Here is a 26,229-nt window from a genome sequence, read left to right on the forward strand (position 1 = left end):
CGACAGATACATAGCAAGGAAATGTATGGGTCTAAAGACATGTACATTCAAAGTTCGGATAGATACCAGTGAATCGTCTTCCAAAATAACTTATACACTTTACACTGCCACCGATGGCGATTGAGAGCCCTGATTTCTGTGTCTCCTCATCATCGTTAAATATCACCATTCTTTGTAAATTTTACTGGAGTGATGGGCAAAGACGTTCTCTCAGTTGTCATGTGCTTTTTCCCTGGTGAGAATGGTGCACTTTTGCAGTGATGGTGCAGTTCAGCATAATTTTGTGTGACTTTTGGTTAGTTAAATTGCCAGGTCTGAATTTTTTTTCAGACAAGTGCTCCTTTCAAAACATGTTAGATCCCATCATCCGCTAAGGGGTGGGGGCGGGTTTTGCGCCCCCTTGGGGGATGTTTTTGGTTCTCGTGACTGGAGAGAGGGTACTGCTGGCATCCGGGGGGGGGGCCCAAGGACGCCGCTAAACAACCCACAGTGCACAGGACGGCCCCCACAGCAAACATGTGGGTGGCCCAGAGTCTCTTTTTGCCTTCGAGAAACCGTACTCTTGAGCTTCTTATCTTGCTCCGAAATCCCTACTGTGTGTGGACATCAGGGGCTCAGGAGCAGGTCTTCCACTGACTCAGGGCATTAGCCTCGTCCAGCCACGTTGGCCCCCTTGCATGCCAGGCCTCAAACCTGCCAGGCACGCTCCTGATTTAGTGCTTGGAGTTGGCAGAATAATGCTGCCCCAGATGTCCTAATCCCCAAACCTGTGACTCTTTGCCTTCCATGGCAGAAGGAACTTTGCAGATGGCCTCAAGCTAGAGATCTTGAGATGGGGAGATGACCCTGGATTATCTAGATAGGCTCAATGTAATCACAAGGGTCCCTATAAGAGGGAGAAGCAGAGAAGGAGATGTGAGGGTGGCAGAGATCAGAGTGATTCAGGGCCTCGAGCCAAGGAATGTGGGCAGCCCTTGGAAACAGCTGCGAAATGGATTCTTCCCGAAGCCTCCAGAAGGATCACAGCCCTGCTTGCCCATTTTTGACTTCTGACATCTGGAACTGTAAGGTAATCATGTGTGTGTTGTTTTAAGCCACCAAGTTTGTGGTAATTTGTTACAGAAGCAAAAGGAAACTAATACAGTGCCCTTGGCCCTCGCTGTTTCCTCGGCCTGCAATGGAATGCTTTGCCTCAAATGGTCACATGGCCTCTGCTCTCCTTCTGGTCACTGTGTCAGAGACACTTCTCTGATCATCCTGAATAAAGTTGCCCTCCATCCCCACCCCCATCACCCTGATTCTCCCAGCAAATGTAATCACCCAACCTGTTCTGTACTTATGTGTTTGCTTTTTTATCGTCTGTCTTTCCCTGCGAGAATGGGAAGCCCATGAGGGCAGGGGTTTTTGTCTGTTTAGGTCATTGCTATAATTCCAGCAGCTGAGTACCTGGTGAATATTTATTGAATGAGTAAACAAGGGTCTGCTTTGGTCACACTTAATCTTTGGCCTTCACCCCTGCGAGTGGGCGAGTGGACAGAGTCCTGGGGCCCAGTCAGCTCCAGGCCAACTGCTGTGTTCCTGGCTCCCTTCCCCAAGGCCCTCGTCCTGGTGTGAGCCTTGGGATATTTCCCCTTGACTTAAGAGGAGAAAGGGCATCTAGACATGCATGTCTTTAGGGATCTGACGGAGGCAGGGCACAGTCACCTCATACATCATCATTCCAAGCTCGGCTTATGCTTCCTGGGCCTTCATGGTCATTGGAAAGGGCTTGTGGTCTTGGACCCCCCTGTAATGCGTCCTGTTCTTGGGTGTTGGAGAAAATGGCATTGGAGCTGGGCCCTGAGGGATGCTGGAATTCCGGCTGCCCACATGTTGAGGAAGGGCTTTCTCAGTCCAGGGGGAGCAGGGATCAGGGCGGAAAGTTGTATAATGGCAAGTTTCTTAGGGGTCAGGGAAGAACGGCCCCTGAGAGAGTTCTCTGGGGCTCGCTTTATGGTCGACCACTTAGAAGATGGATCTCAATTTTTGATAATCAGTTCGGTGCTTTCATTGGACCTTCTCCTGCTTTTATAAAAACATCCTTGAAGCGTTCTTGTTGTTGCCAAGTCGTTGATTACAGCACCCTGTGTTTGGCAGTCTGGATCTGGTCCCCTGACGTGGTGGCAGTACCTGGCTCCAGTCCCCGTGGGGTAATCATATTTGGCCTCCAGTCACTGAAATTGCTTACAGTTAAGGCTTAACTGGAAAGTGAGTGAGTTCCTGACTTGTAACCTACTCAGCTGTGGTCCTACAGGTGCCAGCCACATCTGGCAAGACGCTAGACTCAATACCCCTTGTAGTGTGGTCAGGACAACCCTACGATCCCCGCTCCTGGTATACATGTGACAGTTAGGGAGGGTCAAGGTCATCAGGGGTCAGGAGCATAGCCACCCAGCACCAGGTCAGGGATTTTATTCCAGTTGCCTTTTCTGGGTGTTTTTTCAGACTGCCTCTAAATGAGACACATGATTAGAACAGCGTAGACTTGGGAAGGGAGCAACAGCAAGCAGGTCTTTGCCAAGAACTAAATCTAGAACCAACGTTAATGTTCCAAAACCTGAGTAATGAGGACCACAGTCAAAGCACAGTGGCTTTGAGGTTCTGTCCAGGGACTCTCCACATGGCCACCTCCATGACCAGCATCATTGGAGAAGGGTGTCCCACATACAGGAAAGCATCATGTCCCCCCGTTCACCCACCAGTGCGTGGAAGAGAAGGCGTCACTTCTAAAGGCAGTGTTAGCACAGAAAAACGCATCCTTCCCTGCTCTTCCACTCCAAGGCTTTCATTATTTTAGTGCCACGTTCAGCGTTCTGTCTTTTCCTTCTGCTGCCCCACCCTTAGACGTCAGTCTCCCAGCTCCCATTTCTGAAATCATTCCATCCTGCGAAGTTTAGCTTTCCTACCCTCTGCAAAACCTCCTGGGCTTTGCTACTTCTAAGTGGAGAGAAGTTGAAGCACTTATGTATTTCCTTGTATATCTAGATTCAAGATTGTTTCTCAGAGTTGGGAAATCGTCAAAATGCAATAAATGTTCTGGACAATGAGGGTTTCATGTACATTCAGATTTAAAGGAAGTTTATGGAAGTGGAACTCATAATTCCAAGCAGTGGTATGATTTCTAGAGAATTCTCTAGACCAAACCACCACTATCATGGTGACTAGTTTTGTGTTTTCAACTCTAGGTCATGTGAAATGTACCCAAACAACTGCTTATTCCTTTCCCTTTAGGAACATGGCTTTGGATTCCCAAGGCAGACCTTATGATAGGAATGTTTTCACATTATTGGTTAAAAATTTGAGAATTTTTCAAAGCCAGTTTGGAGGAGCTAGTCTTCTTGAAGCAATCCTGATGACGCAGATGGCTCCTTATTTTTAACCTAAGAGCACTTGTTCCAGAAACTGGAACTGTACAGTACACAAACTAGCTGTTTCCATAGAAACACTCGCGTTCCTGATAGGAACAAAACATTCGGCCCGTCCGGTTTCTCCATGTCTCAGTGTTTGTTGCCAGGATGGGCCCTGCTGTTCTTCAGTTGTCACTGGTGTAGTATTAGGGTTCCAGCTGAATTTGATCAGTCCCTTGGATTTTCCCTTCATTTCTCTAGTGACTGTGTGTTTGGGTTTGGGAGTGGGGCACGGCTGTGAGAAACAAAGGAACGCATCTTCTCCATTCAGGCCAAGAGAAAGAAGCCTGGAGACGATCTGCTTTTCATTTAAAGAAGTCGCTCTCTGAAGATCTGTTCGTTCAGAGGGGACAAGATGTGAGGGCAGGGAGGGATGTTGGGGTATTCGTAGGCCCTTCTTATGCCACACTTCTAGATTCAGACTCCGTGAATCTCCAATGTAGGATAAAGAGTTGAGCCGAATGGACACTGGTTTATCGATATTTAGTTCAGTGAGCTGAAGTGATATCACCATCCATCTGACTCAGATCTCAGCTGAGACTTTGGTGAACTTTTGCTTTTCATTTGAATGGATATTTGCAAAAAAGAAAACTAAGGAGAGAAAACATAAAAGTATCAAATCTGTAGCTGTAATTGACATCTGAAGGCACGAGGCTCCAAGCTGGCACCGTGTCCTGGAACATGGCATTGGGATCCACCGCGTCCCATCACGACCAGTCAGGGCCGTGGCTTGCCTGGAGTTCCATTTCTATTCCAGAAAGCAGCAGTATTTTAGGAACATGCGAATTTATATTGTAGGTCACAGAATTTAGGTATAAATTCAAATACCTGGGGATTACTCTGGATATGTAAAATATGCCTCAAAACTGTGTAATGTTAAAAGTGCATTTTCTTCTTCGAAAAAGAAGTCATATTTAAGATTTCCATGTGAATTGTAAGGGTCTGAGCAGTTTCTGCGGCATAAATGCAGGTTTCCATTCATGGTTTAATGGTGCCTGGGTTGTAACAGAAAAGGTGTTTGGGCAAAAATAGTAAGGGAAAAATGATTCATATTTGACTTCTGTCTACATTAGGCCTGTTCAGGGGGATGGAATTTAGAAATCACACAATAAATATGAGACCAGAATGCTTGATTGAGGACTTGCTTTCATTTCTTCACTATCCTGAGCACAGGGACATGTGTTTTAAAGCCTTTAAAGGCATTTGTGAGAGGATATATATATAGGCCATAAAAGGGATTACCTATCAAAAATAAGAATCAGTAAAGAATACAGCTGACTCGCAGGGAAAAAAAAAAACCCTTGCCAGTTTTAAATTGATCTCGGTTCTCTTTATTATTTTTTTAAATTTATTTACTTTTTTTTTCTTTTAATTGGAGTAAAATTGCTTTACAATGTTGTGTTAGTTTCTGCTGTACGGTGAAGTGAATCAGCTATATGTATACCTATATCCTTTCCCTCTTGGACCTCCCTCCCACTCCCCCCCATCCCACCCATCTAGGTCGTCACAGAGCACCGAGCTGAGCTCCCTGTGCTATACAGCAGGTTCCCATTAGCTATCTATTTTACACATGGTAGTGTATTTATGCCAAATCTAACCTCCCAGTTCGTGCCACCCTCCCCTTCTCCCCGTGTCCACGTGTCTGTTCTCTACGTCTGCGTCTCTATTTCTGCCCTACAGATAGGTTCATCTGTACCATTTTTCTAGATTCCACATATATGTGTTAATATACAATATTTCTTTTTCTCTTTTTGGCTTACTTCACTCTGTATGACAGACTCTAGGTCCATCCACATCTCTACAAATGACCCAATTTCATTCCTTTTTATGGCTGGGTAATTGATCTCGGTTCTCTTTAAAAATGAACTTGGGGAGTTCCCTGGCGGTCCACCTCTTAAGCATCCAGTGGTTAGGACTTGCTGCTCTCACTGCCGTGGCCCTGGGCTCAGTCCGTGGTCGGGGAACTAAGATCCCGCAAGCCGCGCAGCACAGCCGAAAAAAAAAGAACTTGGAAAAGATTTTTTTTTTAACAAACTGTAGTCGTGACCTTGCTTTGTTTCCATGTATTTAATTTCCCTGAAAAGATATTTCAGAAGACAGCCTTTCTGGAAATGGTTTTTCCTGTATTACCCAGAATTGGAGTGATGGCGCTTGCAGGAGTGGGGTTCCAACCTGCACTACGCATCAGCTGTTGGGCGTGGGTGTAGAAGGAACATCGTAACTGTACATCTGTATGTGGTCTGAGGCGGAAGGTCTGTTCCCTGCAGTAACCCTAACACACGAAGGGTCCGCCTTGCAGGTGGCTCGTTTCCCGGCCAGCAGCACGGTAGACAGGGCTTATTGTTTTAAAGGTAAAGCCATCCCACCTATTCCTTGGCAACTGTACTAGGAACCGCTGAAGGAATCCTTTTAGAGCTTTTGGCTCCCAGTACAGACAGACAGACAGACAGACAGACAGACACGTGCTTCTCTCAACCTGGCTGAGAGCATAACCCAAATGTCTACCTCCGGAGTATGGATCTAGAGGAAGAAACTGCACTTTCCAATATATGCCAATATCCTTCTAGATTCTTAGGTACCTCTGAGATGAGTATGCAGTCATTCACATTGTTGTGAAATTTAATTATTAAAAGAGCACTGTTCTTAAGCACAGTGTGCTTGCCTAGTACTCAGTACAGCCCAAACAACTTCTCCAGATGGGTTACATGAAGTCAACTTCATCCAGATTGTTTCTGCTATAGAAGTCATCCCTCACCATATGTCCTTATGTGTTTTTCTTGTGAGCTCTGGAAAGTTAACAGTACACTGTTTAATTCTGGCCACTGTACTATTTCTTTTATGCTCACAGTGGGCAGACCTTTTGAAATTTGCCCTTTGCCTCTCCTCCCTCTCATAATTCAGTTTTTTCCTTATTCTTTTTTCTGGTAGTGGATATTACCTGAGATTTTCCTGGAAAGAGTAGGATTATCTAGGACTGGATCTCCAGCCTCCCTCAGCAACTTGAATGCCCGTGAAATGGCAGCTAACCTGGAGCTGGCCAACTCAAATGGAATCTTGATCTCCTTACATGTAAACTTCAGAAAACTCAAAAGGAGTGCTTTTAAAAACATGTCTGCTTGTAGTATGAGAATTATTAGTATATATTACCAGGTAATACTGCTAACTTTAGTTGGGCTCAAATAGGCTTGCCTGTGGATCAGATACATTGAAATGAAAAATTATGAGGACCCAGTGCATTTGCTCATTGTACATCTCTTTTATATTTATTCCTTACCTTTGACTTGGCTTGATCTACAGTAGAATGTTCCAGAAATTTCATTGGGTCTGACATCTGATTTGGCGCTAATTTATGAGTCTGCTTGGAGTGTTTCCTTGGGCTTCAGTTATATGCCTGCCATAAATTTAAATTACACTAATTGGACAGAGGTGGACGCTTAAGCCCAGTTGGATTCCTAACCCTGTTCAGCTGCATCTGTCATTAGTTTTTTCAGTGACATGATTTGGCACCATTTTCCAACACATTTTCAGGAAATTAGTTTTAAGTTAGAAAAGAACTTGCCTAATAAAGCTGCTGACATTCAGCTATTTTCTTTACCTTCTTGGGGAACTGGGCTTGAGTAAAATGTGTGCATGTAAACTATAACTTGTATATTCTTTTCTCTTCATGACTGGGGGTTATCCGATTGGTTTGGTACTTGAAGAAGGAGTCTTGCCCAGTCCTACAGCCAGGCTGACTAGTCCCGTGCTTATGTCTAGTTCAGGAAGAGCGTGGATTGGTGCAGGGCTGGCCGACGGCCCTTAACACGTGGACCGATGCCAGCTGACTGGCAGTATCTGCAGGAAGCACAGTGTTGAGAAGGATTCTGAAGTCTGGACCCAGCAGGAAGGATGCCAGCTTTGATTAGTGACATGTGCCCTGGGCACGGGACGGCGCAGTCTCAGAAGCACTCTTGCCATTCCTGTTTTAGTGAGGATCATCCCATCCGTGCCTAATGCAAGCCTCTAAGAGCTCCACGGCCAATTAGCATCCTCCAGACCAGGCTGCACTGCCTGAAAGCAGAGGGTGTCAAACAAGCATCAAAACTCCTAGAGGGCTTGTCAAAACCCAGGTTGCCCAACCCCAGTCCGCAGAGTGTGGCATTCAGCAGGTCTGGGGTGGGGCCTGAGGCTTAGCATTTGTAACAAGCTCCCAGGTGATGCTGAGGCTGCCAGTCAGGGACCCCACTTTGAGAACCGCTGCCTTAGAGGCTAGAGGGCTATGTGCACCTGCCACTTAGCTGGCCTCACAGCTCTCTGTCACCTCAGAGAAGTCTTTGGATTTTGGTTTTGGGCCCGTGTGCCAATCTCTGTCCTCCACAGCGGTGGGTTCTGGTCAGGTCTGGAGTTCCTTGTTTCTGCCCGGAAACAGCCCTCATCCTTAGCCACATATAAACTTAAAGGGCTTAAAACATTCTACTCCTCCTATGAAAGGATGCTCTGAAAACACGTCACATCTCTTTCACTTACTCTGCATTCAGCACCACCTCAGGGCACCAGTCTGTCTGCCAAGCGGGCACGCGGACATTTAGGCACACGGGGAGTGACGAGAGCCATAGTTTTACACCTTGAGGATGGTTGTGCTGACACAGTGCAGCTGGCCGGTTTGCATCCACGCAGATTACCCCACACCATGTCCACTCTCACCAGGGCTGACTCCCATTCTTTCATATACTTGCTGGCGTGTTTATTCTCCGTTTCATGCATTTAGCTTTTGTTGAGTATCTGCTCTCTGCCAGGCGTTTTGAATTTCATGCGTGGTCAAGGCCTCTGGCACTATACAGAATCCAGTGATGGGCGCATTTCTCTCCTGGGGTTTTCTCAAGGCGGGCTCAGGAGTTAGGCACGGCAGAGAAGGCAGGAGGCCAGAAGCATCTCTCACGTGTCCAGCACGGTGTTTAGCTACTGCAGAGGGAGGGGGCACAGAGAGAGATGAGCGGGCTCCATCCCGCTCCAGAACAGTACACAGAGGAGACAGCACCGTGCACGTGGGCGAGTCGGGGTCTGCCAGCCTTTTGGTCAGTTCTTTGAAACAAACATGATATGGTTACTGTCATCCTGAATCTCATAGGCTGGGGCGTATGTCGCAGAGGACTTGCACATCATTTTTGTTACACCTCATTTCCAGATCCTTTATTTTTGTCGTGTGAGGTTTTACTCAGTGCAATCATTCCAGTATTTATCGGACTGAGTTTCTAGAATCCGTGTGATGGTGCTGAGGATGTGTGAAGACGATGTTTTTTTCATCAAGTTCATGGATTTTTCTGTGTCCCTCTCACGCAGAGTCTCAAATATCCAGCAGCAGCTGGCCCAGTTTGAGAGCGAGTCCTGGCCGGGCATGGCCGAGGCCGACAGGGACCGGCTGCAGCTCATCAAGGAGAAGGAGGCCCTGCTTCAGGAGCTGCAGCTCATCATTCAGCAGAGGAGGCCGGCGGAGGACGTGGCGCGGCTGGAGGAGGAGCGGCGGCGCCTGGAGGAGGAGATCCAGCGCTCCCGGGCCACGTCCGTGCAGGGCGCCACGGAAAGGTGGGCTGGCCGGGCAGGCGGGGCCGGCTTCCAGCGGAGGAGCAGCTGGCAGAGCCGAAGCCTTGTTACTCAGGCAGCCACGGCCCGGCGGAAGGTGGAGGGAGCCGGCGCCTGCCGTCCGCAGGGGTTGCCCAGGGCGCCTGCCGTCCGCAGGGGGTGCCCAGGGCGCCTGCCGTCCGCAGGGGGTGCCCAGGGCTCGGAGGCTCCCGGTCCCTATTACGAGTGGGAGGTGGTCGAGAACCGGATGGAGTAGGGAAGACCCGGGAACCCACCACTTAGACCCCGCCCACTCCCGCTGCAGGTGCCGGGTGCACCCGCCCCCTGTGTTTTCAGGACAGCGCCCGGGACAGGTGTCGGGTCTCCAGCCAGCAGGGGCCCGGAGGCAGGTGGTGGTCGGCTCCGTGACCGCAGAGGAACCTCGTTCCTGACGTCAGCAGCATCTCCGTTTCCGCAGTCTACCTCTTACTTTTATCTCCGACTTTGATTTCTCGCCAGCAAAGCCTGCCCTTTTGGCAGCAGGAAGTCTCCGCTCTCTCGCGTGTCTGTTTTTGAACGTGCGTCTCTTCAGTTGGTCTTGGGGCTCTTTCCCAGCGTGGGACACATGAAGCCAGCACAGTTCCTTTGTCCTCTGTTGCTCACCCTTTCATTGTGTGCCCTGTCTCCTGGTTTGCGTTTGCTGTGTGTGATCACAGGTTGTTGTGTGATCACGGATTGTGTGGAAGGCTGGGTCTGCTTTCCACGTTGCACAGCTGTCAGAAGTTTGGGGATATTCGCTGAGCTTTGCAAGGCCCACCGCCCATTTGATAACATACTGGCTCCTTAAAATTCACTGTATTACGAGGATCATAAGCTGTATCTCTGTGAGCATTCCCTACGTAGAGTTTAATAGTCACCTGAATTATTTGGTCAGTACAGATGCCCTTATAACGATTATTTCATCGAATGTTAGGACTGTCCTCTGTTTTTGCTGGGGGCTGTCTCTACTTGGATATTCATTGTTAATTGACAGACAGGTCTGTGTTGTGTCCTTAGGGGCTAATGTCAGTGCTGGAGGGAAGCAATGGTGATTGGAGAGTCCAGTGCATAGGAATGGGCGGAGAGCATGTTAGTTTGCCTGACGTGGTGGAGTGCCCCGTCACCTTGCTCAAAATAAACCCAGAGTTTATCGCTTCTGACTCCGCAACGGGACTGTGAAATGGAAGTTTCATCTGTGCTCTTGTGCTTTTGTATCGTTTCAGCTTAACATCACCTTCCGTTCTCCCCATGCTGTTCTCTTGTGTATGTTTCGGGTCAGAGGGCCTGAGAGTTCTGGTTGGTTTTCTCTTAAGGGGCGTGGATTCGGTCCCACGAACACCGCATGTCCACCACATGTACCAGGACCCCACACCCATGTACCCTTGAGTGTTTCTGCCCTCGCCACGTGGAGATCCAGAGCGCGGGAGTGCTGTGGTCCCAGGGCACAAATCCATGGAACCTGGGGAGCTGCTTTTACCCTGATGCCTGGGTTCAGGGCCCGGGTCACCCAAGCTCGTCCACCTGACAGGGTCTCTTGTGGAACCAGCCTGGGAGCTGCATCCTGGGGCGCAGGGCCCTCAACTTGGGACTGAATTGGCCCCAGGTGTCTCCTGAACCTGGCACTACATGGCCTTGGGCAAGGAGGGCCGTGCACAGGTGCTAATAAGCACCTTTCTGGCCAGGTGATGGGGCCAAGTGCCCCATGAGTGTTCCCTCGGCGGTGACGTTCTGGGCCTAGCGGATGCGGGCCCGTTTCTCCCTGCCGCTTGGGGCCCAGAGGCGGGGGGCTTTCCCTGGGAACAGGCTGAGGGCGTTAGAAGAGACCCGGTCTGGGAGGAGGGAGCCAGGCAGAAAGGTGTGGAGGTACACATCTCAGGGCTGACGTGTGCCAGCTGTTTGGCCAGGCCCAGTCTTTGCCCGTCTTGGTTTCAGTGGCATCATTGTCAGATGGAAAGTTTGAGCCAGGTTAGTGCGTGTTACTGGGGATTGGGGGGATGCAAGTTTTTTCCTCTTTCAAAGGAAAGAGCAATTGTTTTGTAGGGTGCCTACTTGGCCATGTGTTAAACTGCCATCATTTTGATTTGTAAACGAGAACTGCTTTGTTCTAGAAGCAAACATATTCATTTGTACATTCACTTAATAACTATTTATCGAGTGCCTATCCATGTCGGGCTCTATTCTAGGCAGTGGGCTTAGCGCTGTGGGAAAAAATTTCATTTTAGAAAATAAAGTTGAAAAAAGTAGGAAGAAAACTACCTCCAACACTGTGGCGGTTGCTTTTTTATTTTATTTGTGTGTTTTTTTTTTTTTCACACACACACACTGTATTTTATTTTTACAAGAGATAAATAGACTGACACCAAGCATTGTACATGGATGACCACAACAAAAGCAACAATGATTGCAATGACCAAACATGAAACACACTCATACTATGTCATAATATTGACATTCAGTCCAGTAATCCTCCACTGTAACAGCTCCTTTACTTTGCAGTGAAAACTGATTTGTATATTCTTTGCCTCTGAGTCCTTGTGGGATTTATTTTTTTTTAATTCAGACAGAAAGTCACAAAAATTATACTCATCCTCATCAATTCACTCAGTCCCATGTAATTAATGTTTTTTTTCATCTTGATCTTTTGTTAGCACTTTTATGAGTTCATCAGTTTTTCATGAGAGTTCTGAAAATGCTTATTCATTCAGTTCAGCAGTACAGTCAGTTACCAGAAACCTGTACTTGTCAGAGTCTTTTCCATGAATTTCTTGAAGATGAAAGCCTTTTACAGGAACATATTTGCAAAAGCATCAGAGTACACCCAGAACTGTCTGTAAATGACAAAAGGCTTAAAAATGACCACTGTTAAAGATTTGATGAAAGTTCATAATAATGCAGTTGACAAGAAAATTAGTTATTTTTGAGATACACATTTTAAAGTAATAACTAGGATTATTACTTATAACATTATACCAGAACATATAAGATTTTTAGAAATTTCATGTAATATCTGAAACATTTATATTAACATATTTCCATACAAATAACCCAATGAAAGTTTAGTATTAGTTGTTTTGTTTGTTTGTTTTTTTATACTGCAGGTTCTTATTAGGCATCAATTTTATACACATCAGTGTATACATGTCAATCCCAATCGCCCAGTTCAGCACACCACCATCCCCACCCCACCGCAGTTTTCCCCCCTTGGTGTCCATATGTCCATTCTCTACATCTGTGTCTCAACTTCTGCCCTGCAAACCGGCTCATCTGTACCATTTTTCTAGGTTCCACATACATGCATTAATATACGATATTTGTTTTTCTCTTGCTGACTTACTTCACTCTGTATGACAGTCTCTAGATCCATCCACTTCTCAACAAATGACTCAATTTCGTTCCTTTTTATGGCTGAGTAATATTCCATTGTATATATGTACCACTCTTCTTTATCCATTCGTCTGTTGATGGGCATTTAGGTTGCTTCCATGACCTGGCTATTGTAAATAGTGCTGCAATGAACATTCGGGTGCATGTGTCTTTTTGAATTACGGTTTTCTCTGGGTATATGCCCGGTAGTGGGATTGCTGGGTCATATGGTAATTCTATTTTTAGTTTTTTAAGGAACCTCCATATTGTTCTCCATAGTGGCTGTATCAATTTACATTCCCACCAACAGTGCAAGAGGGTTCCCTTTTCTCCACACCCTCTCCAGCATTTGTTGTTTGTAGATTTTCTGATGATGCCCATTCTAACAGGAGTGAGGTGATACCTCATTGTAGTTTTGATTTGCATTTCTCTAATAATTAGTGATGTTGAGCATCTTTTCATGTGCTTCGTGGCCGTCTGTATGTCTTCTTTGGAGAAATGTCTATTTAGGTCTTCTGCCCATTTTTGGATTGGGGTGTTTGTTTCTTTAATATTGAGCTGAATGAGCTGTTTATATATTTTGGAGATTAATCCTTTGTCCGTTGATTCGTTTGCAAATATTTTCTCCCATTCTGAGGGTTGTCTTTTCGTCTTGTTTATGGTTTCCTTTGCTGTGCAAAAGCTTTGAAGTTTCATTAGGTCCCATTTGTTTATTTTTGTTTTTATTTCCATTACTCTAGGAGGTGGATCAAAAAAGATCTTGCTGTGATTTATGTCAAAGAGTGTTCTTCCTATGTTTTCCTCTAAGAGTTTTATAGTGTCCAGTCTTATATTTAGGTCTCTAATCCATTTTGAGTTTATTTTTGTGTATGGTGTTAGGGAGTATTCTAATTTCATTCTTTTACATGTAGCTGTCCAGTTTTCCCAGCACCACTTATTGAAGAGACTGTCTTTTCTCCATTGTATATCTTTGCCTCCTTTGTCATAGATTAGTTGACCATAGGTGCGTGGGTTAATCTCTGGGCTTTCTATCTTGTTCCATTGATCTATGTTTCTGTTTTTATGCCAGTACCATATTGTCTTGATTACTGTCGCTTTGTAGTATAGTCTGAAGTCAGGGAGTCTGATTCCTCCAGCTCCGTTTTTTTCCCTCAAGACTGCTTTGGCTATTCGGGGTCTTTTGTGTCTCCATACAAATTTTAAGATTTTTTGTTCTAGCTCCGTAAAAAATGCCATTGGTAATTTGATAGGGATTGCATTGAATCTGTAGAGTGCTTTGGGTAGTATACTCATTTTCACAATGTTGATTCTTCCAATCCAAGAACATGGTATATCTCTCCATCTGTTGGTATCATCTTTAATTTCTTTCATCAGTGTCTTATAGTTTTCTGCATACAGGTCTTTTGTCTCCCTAGGTAGGTTTATTCCTAGGTATTTTATTCTTTTTGTTGCAATGGTAAATGGGAGTGTTTCCATAATTTCTCTTTCAGATTTTTCATCATTAGTGTATAGAAATGCAAGAGATTTCTGTGCATTAATTTTGTATCCTGCAACGTTACCATATTCATTAATTAGCTCTAGCAGTTTTCTGGTGGCAGTTTTAGGATTCTCTATGTATAGTATCATGTCATCCGCAAACACTGACAGTTTTACTTCTTCTTTTCCAATTTGTATTCCTTTTATTTCTTTTTCTTCTCTGATTGCCGTGGCTAGGACTTCCAGAACTATGTTGAATAATAGTGGTGAGAGTGGACATCCTTGTCTCGTTCCTGATCTTAGAGGAAATGCTTTCAGTTTTTCACCACTGAGAATGATGTTTGCTGTGGGTTTGTCATATATGGCCTTTATTATGTTGAGGTAGGTTCCCTCTATGCCCACTTTCTGGAGAGTTTTTATCATAAATGGGTGTTGAATTTTGTCAAAAGCTTTTTCTGCATCTATTGAGATGATCATATGGTTTTTATTCTTCAATTTGTTAATATGGTGTATCACATTGATTGATTTGCATATATTGAAGAATCCTTGCATCCCTGGGATAAATCCCTCTTGATCATGGTGTATGTTCCTTTTAATGTGCTGTTGGATTCTGTTTGCTAGTATTTTGTTGAGGATTTTTGCATCTATATTCATCAGTGATATTGGTCTGTAATTTTCTTTTTTTGTAGTGTCTTTGTCTGGTTTTGGTATCAGGGTGATGGTGGCCTCATAGAATGAGTTTGGGAGTGTTCCTTCCTCTGCAATTTTTTGGAAGAGTTTGAGAAGGATGGGTGTTAGCTCTTCTCTAAATGTTTGATAGAATTCACCTGTGAAGCCATCTGGTCCTGGACTTTTGTTTGTTGGAAGATTTTTAATCACAGTTTCAATTTCATTACTTGTGATTGGTCTGTTCATATTTTCTGTTTCTTCCTGGTTCAGTCTTGGAAGGTTATACCTTTCTAAAAATTTGTCCATTTCTTCCAGGTTGTCCATTTTATTGGCATAAAGTTGCTTGTAGTAGTCTCTTAGAATGCTTTGTATTTCTGCGGTGTCTGTTGTAACTTCTCCTTTTTCATTTCTGATTTTATTGATTTGAGTCCTCTCCCTCTTTTTCTTGATGAGTCTGGCTAATGGCTTATCAATTTTGTTTATCTTCTCAAAGAACCAACTTTTAGCTTTATTGATCTTTGCTATTGTTTTGTTTCTATTTCATTTATTTCTGCTCTGATCTTTATGATTTCTTTCCTTCTGCTAACTTTGGGTTTTGTTTGTTCTTCTTTCTCTAGTTTCTTTAGATGTAAGGTTAGATTGTTTACTTGAGATTTTTCTTGTTTCTTTAGGTAGGCTTGTATAGCTATAAACTTCCCTCTTAGAACTGCTTTCGCTGCATCCCATAGGTTTTGGGTCGTCGTGTTTTCATTGTCATTTGTCTCTAGGTATTTTTTTATTTCCTCTTTGATTTCTTCAGTGATCTCTTGGTTATTTAGTAACGTATTGTTTAGCCTCCATGTGTTTGTCTTTTTTACGTTTTTTCCCCTGTAATTCATTTCTAATCTCATAGCCTTGTGGTCAGAAAAGATGCTTGATATGATTTCAATTTTCTTAAATTTACTGAGGCTTGATTTGTGACCCAAGATGTGATCTATCCTGGAGAATGTTCCGTGCGCACTTGAGAAGAACGTGTAATCTGCTGTTTTGGAATGGAATGTCCTATAAATATCAATTAAATCTATCTGGTCTATTGTGTCATTTAAAGCTTCTGTTTCCTTATTTATTTTCATTTTGGATGATCTGTCCATTGGTGTAAGTGAGGTGTTAAAGTCCCCCACTATGATTGTGTTACTGTCAATTTCCTCTTTTATAGCTGTTAGCAGTTGCCTTATGTATTGAGGTGCTCCTATGTTGGGTGCATATATATTTATAATTGTTATATCTTCTTCTTGGATTGATCCTTTGATCATTATGTAGTGTCCTTCCTTGTCTCTTGTAACATTCTTTATTTTAAAGTCTATTTTATCTGATATGAGTATAGCTACTCCAGCTTTCTTTTGATTTCCATTTGCATGGAATATCTTTTTCCATCCCCTCACTTTCAGTCTGTATGTGTCCCTAGGTCTAAAGTGGGTCTCTTGTAGACAGCATATATATGGGTCTTGTTTTTGTATCCATTCAGCCAGTCTACGTCTTTTGGTTGGGGCATTTAATCCATTCACGTTTAAGGTAATTATCGATATGTATGTTCCTATGACCATTTTCTTAATTGTTTTGGGTTTGTTTTTGTAGGTCCTTTTCTTCTCTTGTGTTTCCCACTTAGAGAAGTTCCTTTAGCATTTGTTGTAGAGCTGGTTTGGTGGTGCTGAATTCTCTTAGCTTTTGCTTGTCTGTAAAGCTTTTGATTTCTCCATCAAATCTAAATGAGATCCTTGCCGGGTAGAGTAATCTTGGTTGTAGGTTCTTCCCTTTCATCACTTTAAGTATATCATGCCACTCCCTTCTGGCTTGTAGAGTTTCTGCTGAGAAATCAGCTGTTAACCTTATGGGAGTTCCCTTGTATGTTATTTGTCGTTTTTCCCTTGCTGCTTTCAATAATTTTTCTTTGTCTTTAATTTTTGCCACTTTGATTACTATGTGTCTCGGCGTGTTTCTCCTTGGGTTTATCCTGTATGGGACTCTCTGCGCTTCCTGGACTTGGGTGGCTATTTCCTTTCCCATGTTAGGGAAGTTTTCGACTATAATCTCTTCAAATATTTTCTCTGGTCCTTTCTCTCTCTCTTCACCTTCTGGGACCCCTATAATGCGAATGTTGTTGTGTTTAATGTTGTCCCAGAGGTCTCTTAGGCTGTCTTCATTTCTTTTCATTCTTTTTTCTTTAGTCTGTTCCGCAGCAGTGAATTCCACCATTCTGTCTTCCAGGTCACTTATCCGTTCTTCTGCCTCAGTTATTCTGCTATTGATTCCTTCTAGTGTAGTTTTCATTTCAGTTATTGTATTGTTCATCTCTGTTTGTTTGTTGTTTAATTCTTCTAGGTCTTTGTTAATCAATCTTTGCCTCCATTCTTATTCTGAGGTCCTGGATCATCTTCACTATCATTATTCTGAATTCTTTTTCTGGAAGGTTGCCTATCTCCACTTCATTTAGTTGTTTTTCTGGGGTTTTTTCTTGTTCCTTCATCTGGTACATAGCCCTCTGCCTTTTCATCTTGTCTATCTTTCTGTAACTGTGGTTTTTGGTCCACAGGCTGCAGGATTGTAGTTTTTCTTGCTTCTGCTGCTGTCTGCCCTCTGGTGGTTGAGGCTACCTAAGAGGCTTGATGGGAGGCTCTGGTGGTGGGTAGAGCTGACTGTTGCTGTGGTGGTCAGAGCTCAGTAAAACTTTAATCCACTTGACTGTTGATGGGTGGGGCTGGGTTCCCTCCGTGTTGGTTGTTTGGCCTGAGGCAACCCAACACTGGAGCATACCTGGGCTCTTTGGTGGGGTTAATGGCAGACTCTGGGAGCGCTCACGCCAAGGAGCACTTCCCAGAACCTCCGCTGCCAGAGTCCTTGTCCCCACAGTGAAACAGAGCCACCCCCCGCCTCTGCAGGAGACCCCCCAACACCAGCAGGTAGGTCTGGTTCAGTCTCCCTCAGGGTCACTGCTCCTTCCCCTGGGTCCCGATGCACACACTACTTTGTGTGTGCCCTCCAAGAGTGGGGGTCTCTGTTTCCCCCAGTCCTGTCGAAGTCCTGCAATCAATTCCCACTAGGCTTCAAAGTCTGATTCTCTAGGAATTCCTCCTCCCATTGCCGGACCCCCAGGTTGGGAAGCCTGACGTGGGGCTCAGAACCTTCACTCCAGTGGGTGGACTTCTGTGGTATAAGTGTTCGCCAGTTTGTGAGTCACCCACCCAGCAGTTATGGGATTAGATTTTACTCTGATTGTGCCCCTCCTACCGTCTCACTGTGGCTTCTCCTCTGTCCTTGGACGTGGGGTATCCTCCTTGGTGAAGTCCAGGGTCTTCCTGTCAATGATTGTCCAGCAGCCAGTTGTGATTCTGGTGCTCTCGCAAGAGGGAGTGAGAGCACGTCCTTCTACTCCGCCATCTTGGTTAATCCTCTCTCAGCTGCTCTTATTTGTGTTTCATCTTTTAATTCTGTAGATTTTAGAATTGCATGTAGTTTTGCCTGGAAGGGGGCTTAGAATGAGGGAATCTGATTTGATCCAAGGAACTCCAGTAGATTACTGCATGCTGTGCATTTGTATCCATATTCTAGTCTAGTCTCCCATCCATCTGTTCATCCACCCACACCCCTCCTCCCACACACCTCAACCACCATCCGTGTGCCCGTCTGCCTGTCTGCTGTCTGTCCGTCCAATCCACCTGTTCACCTGTCCGTCTGCCTGTCCTTCCTCCCACCCCTGCATCCGTCAGTCCATCCAGCCACCCACCCATTGACTTATCCATCCATCTTTCCACCCATCCATCCACGCATGCGTCCATCCATCCACGCATCCATCCACCCACCCATCCATTCATCCGCCTATCCACCCATGTGCTGAACTTCTACAGTGTATCAGGCACTGTTCAGGCGGCCAGTGGTGCATTTTTAAGCAAGACAAAAACAGTCTGTTATCTTGGTGTTTATGACCTTGGATGTGCTTTTTTAGAATTTAGTCATTGACACCTCAATCAGTTTGGGGGAATTTACAGTTGAATTTCTTATTAGGAAAATATACTTGGCATCTTTGAAATCCACCAGTGGACTGTTTTTGTACCTACAGGATTCTACTTCAGGAAAAAAGAAACTGTCTCCTGATGCAGCTGGAAGAAGCCACCCGCCTAACGTCCTATCTCCAGTCCCAGTTACAAAGGTGGGTAACTTATTATCATCTTATAACGACGTGGCCGTGAACTTCACAGTTCCCTTTAGCTTGGCTTTCTCTCCCAGAACTTAGAACCTGCAGTGGTTGTAAACACTGGACAGGAAAGTGTGGATACACGATATTTTTAAGAGGAGCTGCTCATATATGATCCAAGGAATATGAGAAGCAAGTGTGACTTCAGAGTAATGAATCATTTATCGAAGGATTTTGTAACTCACAGCATCAGGAGTGTATATATCCATCTACATAGATGCACACATACCCTTTTAATTATTTTTTAAAGGCCTGAATATCTTTAAAATCAGATTTGGATGCTCAGTAAGAGCTCCAGTTTTCAAGCACTTACCGTATCGTGAAGTGTAGTGTTAAGGGCTTTCTGTGTATTATTTTCTCAGTTCTCCTCCTCACAGTGCCTTGAGTCAGGAACCGCTATCATCCCAGCGCCGGGTGAGAAGGTGGGAGGCTGGGAAAGGGCAAAGCCCGTGACCAAATCAAATGCATTCAGCTAGTCTTGAGTTTGAGCTGGAACTTGAACTCGAGCAAGAGCCCTTGACGTTAACTACTGCTCTCTACTGACAATCAAAGAAACAAAGGAAATACTCACGAAGGGGCGGGGGTGGAGGGGTGTCTTAAAACGCTCTGAGGTGTTGAAGAAGCGCCGGGTGAACGGGCCCGAGGCAGTTTTGCTCCTCGTGGAGCAGACCGGAGGCTCGGCTCGCGGTGGGGACGAGCAGGCTCCAGCCGCGGGCTCCAGGCTGCTCTTCTCGTTTCAGCCTGTCCGCCAGCACCCTGACCGTCTCCTCGGGGAGCAGCCGCGGCTCCCTGGCCTCCAGCCGCGGCTCCCTGGCCTCCAGCCGCGGCTCCCTGAGCTCCGTCAGCTTCACCGACATCTACGGCCTCCCGCAGTACGAGAAGCCCGACGCCGAGGGCGGCCCGCTCCTGCGCTTCGACCTCGTCTCCTTCGACTCTCTGGGCCGGGACGCCCCCTTGGCGGACGCCCCGGGCCCCGCGGGCCTGCACAAACAGAGGCGCTCCCTGGACACGCCGCAGTCCCTGGCGTCCCTGTCCTCGCGCTCCTCCCTGTCCTCGCTGTCCCCGCCCAGCTCGCCCTTGGACACGCCCTTCCTCCCGGCCTCGCGAGACTCGCCCCTGGCCCAGCTCGGGGACGCCTTCGAGGTGGCGGGCCTGGGCGCCCTGGACAGGCTGCGCGCTCAGGCCTCCGCCTTGGGGGACGAAAACCCGCCGGGCGCGGCGTCCCTGCCGCCGCACGGGTGCCCCGGGGACGGGGAAGGACCTCGCGAGCGAGGACCCCACGCGGCTGCCGCTCCCACGGCTGCACGTATGTCCTGATGGGTCCGGTGGGTGCCCCGGGGCCGGGGAGGAAAGGTCTCGAGTTCAGGGAGGAAGCCGCGTGCATCCGCACGGAAGCCGGCTGGCTCTGCTGTGGCCTAGTGAGCCCTCAGCTTAGGACCCGCCAGGGCAAGAGGAGGCCTGCACGCCCGCTCGCTCGCGCGTTCTGCGTGCTTTTGCCCTGGGTCCTTGAAATGTCATGGAAACTGGCAGAGTAGTCTTTCCCAGGCATTTGGCTTGTTCTCAGAATATACTTAATTGTTGAAAATTGTTGAAAATGAGACAGTTCCTCCACATTCGGAGGCTGCTAAAGAAGTACTCGGGCCTTCATGAACTCTCCAGGGCGTGTGCCCAGATGCAGCGTTCTGTGTGTGCCCGCCTCAGACCAGCCCTGGGACTGCTGTCTGGCTGTGGCCCGGCAGAAATCTCTACTTCCGTTGGCCCTGTGACTTCATCTCTTCATCCTTTGTCCTTGTACTTTTTTTTTTTTTTTGGCTGCGTTGAGTCTTTGTTGCTGCGCGCGGGTTTTCTCTAGCTGCAGGGAGCGGGGGCTACTCTTCATTGCGGTGCGCGGGCTTCTCATTGCGGTGGTTTCTCTTGTTGCGGAGCACGGGCTCTAGGCGCGCGGGCTTCAGTCCTTGTGGCACACGGTCTCTAGAGCGCAGGCTCAGTAGTTGTGGCGCACGGGCTTAGTTGCTCCGCGGCATGTGGGATCTTCCAGGACCAGGGCTCGAACCCGTGCCCCCTGCATTGGCAGGCAGATTCTTAACCACTGCGCCACCAGGGAAGCCCTGTCCTTGTACTTTTCAAGAACATAATTCTGTCACGGAGGGAGTGAAAATATCAGTCCTTTCTACCGAATCGATTTCTCTGCTGCTCTTCAAATCCAGAAACATGTAGCCATGAGAATTTCATCCGTCCAGTTGGTGTTAATTCAGCTTCTGCTTGGTGCTAGCGTCTGTCAGCTTGTGGCTCACATGGAAAACCAAATTGCTGTTCTGGGGAGTATTCTGGCTGATGGCTGGTGCACAAAGCAGAGTCTGGGCTTCAACCCTCCTTATCTTCACCCCGAGTGCTTTTGTGAGCCACCCTCTAGCGACTTTAACTTCCTTAATTTTTAGAGAAGATCAGAATAGGCCTCTCATTCCTGAAGTTCAGCCCACTTAATTTTTATTTGCACAGCAAAACTGTTTTTAGACATTCCATTTAGGCGAACACTAGATAATTTGTATAGCATAGTGGATCTCAACCAGGGGTGTTTTTGACCCCTGGAGATACTTGGCAGACATTTTCAGTTGTCACACTTTGGAGCTGGTGGGGTGCTACTGGCATCTGGTAGGTGGAGACCAGGGGCAAGGCTCAACATCCTACAGTGCACAGCATGGTCCCCATCTTGGCTAGAATGATCCAGCCAAGATGTCAAGAGTGCCGAGGCTGAGAAACCCTAGTTATGTACTGTTAAGCAGTCAGCAGCAAAAGGTGGAAATAAAACGTGAATACAAAACCAGGGTGATGTAGCAGAAATGGCTTCGAACTAGCAGCTTATACCCAGATTCTGTTCCCTGCCCTGTTGACTCACTAGCTGTGCGACCTTGAGCGCAACCTTAGATGGAGCTGAGTCTCAGCTTCTGTGCCCTTGAATGAGGTGATCTTTATGGGCTCTTCCATTCACCACCATTCTGTTACCTGTCGGGTTTTTTTATGTGTACCCGTGCGGGTTATTATATATATGTAAGATAATAGTCTCTTGTAGCATTTATGTGTTTAACCAGAGATCCATTATGTTCTGCGGCAGCCCCGGGCCTTTTTGGCATCTCTATTATTTTGGTGTCTCCCCCTCTGCGTTTGCAAACACACCTTTCATATCCCCAGATACGTTATTTCTGTAATTCACATCACATGTACAGGGGAACTTTATTCACTTTGTTCTTTGTTGTAATCACAGGTTCAGTGCTCCATGTTTATTCAAAAAAGAAAATACAAAATAAGGACTGAATCGTGCATCTGTTGTTCCTTGAGCTTCCTCTTCTCAGTGCCCACCCCCCCATACCAACTTTTCTTTAAAGGCTGAGATACAAGAGTGTCTGTCTACTTATGCAGAAAATCCACACAAGGTCCAGCACCGCTTTTGGTCCAGGGGAAAGACTGGGTGGGAAGGAGAAGAGCTGACTTAATTTCTGATCCTGATTTCTTTATTTTTCTTTCCTACTTTGTGGTGGATGTTACAGTACTTCAAGCTTCTTAGACTGGCAGGTCTTTGCTTATGGCGTGGTCAGATACTGCCACCTGGTGGTGCGTTCATATATGACACTCTGAGTAGAATACAAACTAGAGGTACCTGACTTAGTGAATGGGTCTTGGTAAGTGCTCTCGCAGGGCTGGGTTGGGTGAGCAGCTTCAGGCATGGACACAGGGTGACTCCTTGCCTCCCTTGATGCTTATGAAGCCTAGAGTCATCGCAGCTTCATAAAGTTGGCGAGGATCTCAATACTCGTTATATTAACCCCACCCCTCATTTATGACGCCCGAGGTCACGTAGTTCCCTCCACTCTCCAGTCTGACTAAGAACAGTACAGTCTTAAGTTTGACTCCAGCAAGCTTTAGCGAGAAAAATTTTTAGTAACATAAAATTCAGAATTGCCCATTGTGTTTTAAATCAACCTGAGGGGACAGAAGGTGGGGCAGGGGAGTGGGGAAATAAACTGTCATCTTTAACCGTTTTTACATGTTTACTACAATTTTATCTTCCCCACATTTTAAAAGTTAAATGTGTCATGATTTTGAAATCCATTTCTATTTTCATTTCCCACTGGTATTTGCTAATATAAGTCCGTAAATATTTTGACCTTGTTCTTCTGTTTATTGATGTTTTTTATTACATTCATACCCTGTTTAAAATTGTTGGCTTAAATTCTACAGTTTTTTCACTTTGTGCTTTTTTTTTTATCTCTTTTCTCATGCGGCTCGACAGAAACGTTCACTGTAAGTGACCTTGGACTTCTCCTTCGCCTGGCTGGTCAGGCTGTGCCACATCTTTGTGCAGTGAATCAATGTATTTAGGATGGTCAGGGTGTGGTCAAGAAGGGCATAGCTCATAGCTGTGCTTTAATGTAGCTCAATAGTTGCTCTTGTTATTGTTGTTGTCATTTGAACGGTATTCATCCTGGCTATGAAAGTTGTGTAAGAACTTTTCTAAGAGCTTGACGTATTTTTTTCTTCCTTGCGTTTTTTCCCAGACTTTAACGCTTTCATTATTTTAGTATGCCAGCTGGCAGCTTCGCCCACGGTGTGATTTTCCTTATACTTTCCTCCCTTTTGTCAAGCAGCGTTGCTGTCCTTAGGTCTCAGTGTGTGTGTGTCTGTGTTTAATGATGGAAGGGTCAGAGGTTTCTGAAATGAATGTGTGGAAGCTTGTTTATTCCTTACTTCACTGGCGTTGCTCCCCACTTTCCGTCTCGTTGCCTTGAAGCCCAAGAGCAGACGGTTGCGGTGTGTACTGGGGGATGTGCTGCGTGCTTTCTTTCTCACCCAGGGCAGGTGCTGACCGTACCTCCTTCTGTCAACTCCTGCATCCAGTTGCTCCGTGAATGTGCTAAGCCCAGGATCACTGAGGGTTGATTCCCCCATTTCCTTTCTCTCTTCATCCACTTTCATTGCAATGAGAGAGAAATTTTGTCAGTCACACCACTGGGTTGCCTGGAAGTTACCTGGATCGTTGTGCGGTGTTACTTCCTTAAAGGCGTGTAAGGCCGAGTGTCAGGGCTGGCAATGGAAGTAGGGAGCCGTTGTGTTTGCTGGGGTCCCATGCAGCAAACTGAGGGGTTCCCTCTTCACTTCAGAGCTGGGGGCTCTGGGTCCTTCCATGGGGCGGGGGTGACGAGCAGAGCTGGACTTGGGAGTCGTCATCTACGATCTGAGAGTCGGTGCCTCCGGCCACCCCAGGACGGAGCCAGCTTCTGCCCCTGACCGAGGCGGAGCCGGTGGCCCCCGCGCTGGGCGCTGCAGACCTTTGAAAGGTCGGCTTTTGTCTGCCGTTAACATCGTGAGACCAAAGGCCACAGCCCTGTCTGTTCTGTAGCCCGATGAATGTGTTTGGGTTTAATTGTTGCTGTGAATAATAATTTGGCTGAAAAGAGAGATGGTCATTGGTGGACTCGCTATTTCCCTCAAGTCAGGGGTGCACAGGTGTCTAGATTTTCAATTTCTAGAGCTTAGATGGCCGGAGAACATAGAAAGACAAGAGGGGCCTGCATTATTAATAAGAGGCATTGTGATGCCAGAGTGAGGCTCAGTTTGGGGCTTCGTGGTTTAAGCCTGTGTTCTAACCGTGTGTGCCTCTCTCAGAAGCGTTGAGGTTCCTGTGCCCGTTGCCACATTTAGCAGCGGGAGACGACATGCCTGTTTCTATTGCTTTTATTAAAAGGAGCTTGTTGCTGTGAGGGAAGGAGTAGAAAGAGTTGATGAAATGGTAAAAGGGAAAATGTCAGTGGTTGTCTTGGGCTCTTGGTTAAAATAGATACAAGACAAAAATAAGCTGCCCAGTGATGGTCCTTTCTAATCCCAGGAGACAATTCTGGAAGCCAACCTGGCCCCAGGGCTGCTGAGGAGGGCGCTGCAGTTAGAGCGGCAGAGGGGTCATGGAGACGTTGGCAGAGGCCGAGTCTGGGTGCCTCTGTGTCCTCTGACTTGAAAGTCACTCCATTTTGTTGGGGGTTATTTGATGCTTTTTAAAAACTCTGTCTTCTGAGTATAAAGCAGTGTAGCCTATGTGCCTTGTATAAAGTATGGAGAATACCAAGCAGCGTCAAGGAGGAAACACCCCCCTCCCACTTCTCGGAGAGCGCGCTGCCATCCGCGTGCAGGCGAAGTCTCTCTCCTGGGCTTCCCGTGTGACGCTCTCTCAAAGGGCCACGCCAAAGGCCTTCCCGCCACCTTCTGACCTGTGCGCTCATTAAGGAGGTGAAAGGAGATTGACGATCATTTAAAGAGCTTTTAAAGAAGTAGCCAGAAGCCTGTTTCTTCCATTTTCCAATATAAGAAAAGACTGGAGCAGAGTGCATGTAAACACACATCTGCACATGTGCTGGCCTGTCTCTGTCCCTTCGTGCCTTTGTCTCTGCTCTGCCCTGGGCTCCCGCACTGTCGCCTCCTGAGCCCGGCCATGTCTCTCGCTTGCAGCAGTGACCCCCCGAGAAGACAGCGCCCAGAGGCTGGAGCGGAGAGTGCGCTGCGTGTCTGCCTGCCTGTCCGATTACTCGCTGGCCAGCGACAGTGGCGTGTTTGAACCTCCCACCAAAAGGTTAGAAGCTGACCTTCTGGCCTCCCTGGGCTGACTTCCCAAAAGGCACCCCTGCCGAGACCTGTCTGGCTTGACACTCTGTGTGTCTCCGGGGTGCAGCTCTTCCGGCTTCTCTCCATGCGGGAGGGGCCCTGAGCATCCCCACGGACCCCCTCTCCTCCCAGGTGGCGTCTGGGGACTGGCCTGGCTTCGGGCATCTAGGACGACTGCTTTCTCTCCGGCCCCGGGGGTTGGAAGGCATGATCCTAGTAGAGCCGGAAAAGGAGAACCAGTGTGCGAGAGAGACCTGCTTTTCTAGAAAGGACGTTCACTAGAAATGGATGTTCCCCCCGTCCCCTTTCCTTAGCTGGAGGAATCACTTTGCAAGGACAAAACCCCTTGTGGGCTTTATTTTGTTTGAGACCTTTGATGTCATTTTTTCAGCTCAGATATCTATATGCATTTCACTTGTCGCCAACTTTTTTTTTTTTTTTTTTTTTGGCTGCGCTGCTCAGCTTGCGGGATCTTAGTTCCCTGACCAGGGATCGCACCCGCGCCCCCTGCAGTGGAAGCGCGGAGTCTTAAACCACTGGAGCACCAGGGAAGTCCCCCCTGCAAAGCTTTTAAAAGTATATGTTTTTGAACGTTGTCGTGAATATCACGTGTGGTTTTGAGAGGTATTTTCTCAAAAAGGCCACTTCGTGAGCAGGTACCCTGGGAGGTGACGTCATGGATCCTGGGGACCTGCCGTGCCCTGTCAGTCACTTAAAGCATTTATTTATGTCGCAACTTAATAAAGCCCTTCTCAGTTAGAAGCGCCCCTAGTGTGAGAGAGCTTCTGCGGAGCCCGAGGTAAGCAGGTCCCCTCGGAATAA

General features: G+C 46.7%; 1 protein-coding gene across 6 annotated transcripts in view; it reads left to right on the plus strand.

The window, feature by feature from the left end:
* WWC3 (WWC family member 3) overlaps positions 1-26,229 on the plus strand; it is a 129,498-nt gene that overhangs the window by 82,176 nt on the left and 21,093 nt on the right. For 5 of the 6 annotated variants that reach the window (XM_057537801.1, XM_057537803.1, XM_057537800.1 and 2 more), the window contains 4 exons: positions 8,766-9,008; positions 18,625-18,714; positions 19,500-20,065; positions 25,255-25,375. In XM_057537801.1, coding sequence (XP_057393784.1) covers positions 8,766-9,008; positions 18,625-18,714; positions 19,500-20,065; positions 25,255-25,375 — 1,020 coding nt within the window. The remainder of the gene's footprint in view (positions 1-8,765; positions 9,009-18,624; positions 18,715-19,499; positions 20,066-25,254; positions 25,376-26,229) is intronic. The other variant, XM_057537802.1, reaches the window with a different exon arrangement.

The sequence above is a fragment of the Balaenoptera acutorostrata genome, chromosome X (assembly GCF_949987535.1).
Source record: "Balaenoptera acutorostrata chromosome X, mBalAcu1.1, whole genome shotgun sequence".
NCBI classification, from domain to species: domain Eukaryota; kingdom Metazoa; phylum Chordata; class Mammalia; order Artiodactyla; family Balaenopteridae; genus Balaenoptera; species Balaenoptera acutorostrata.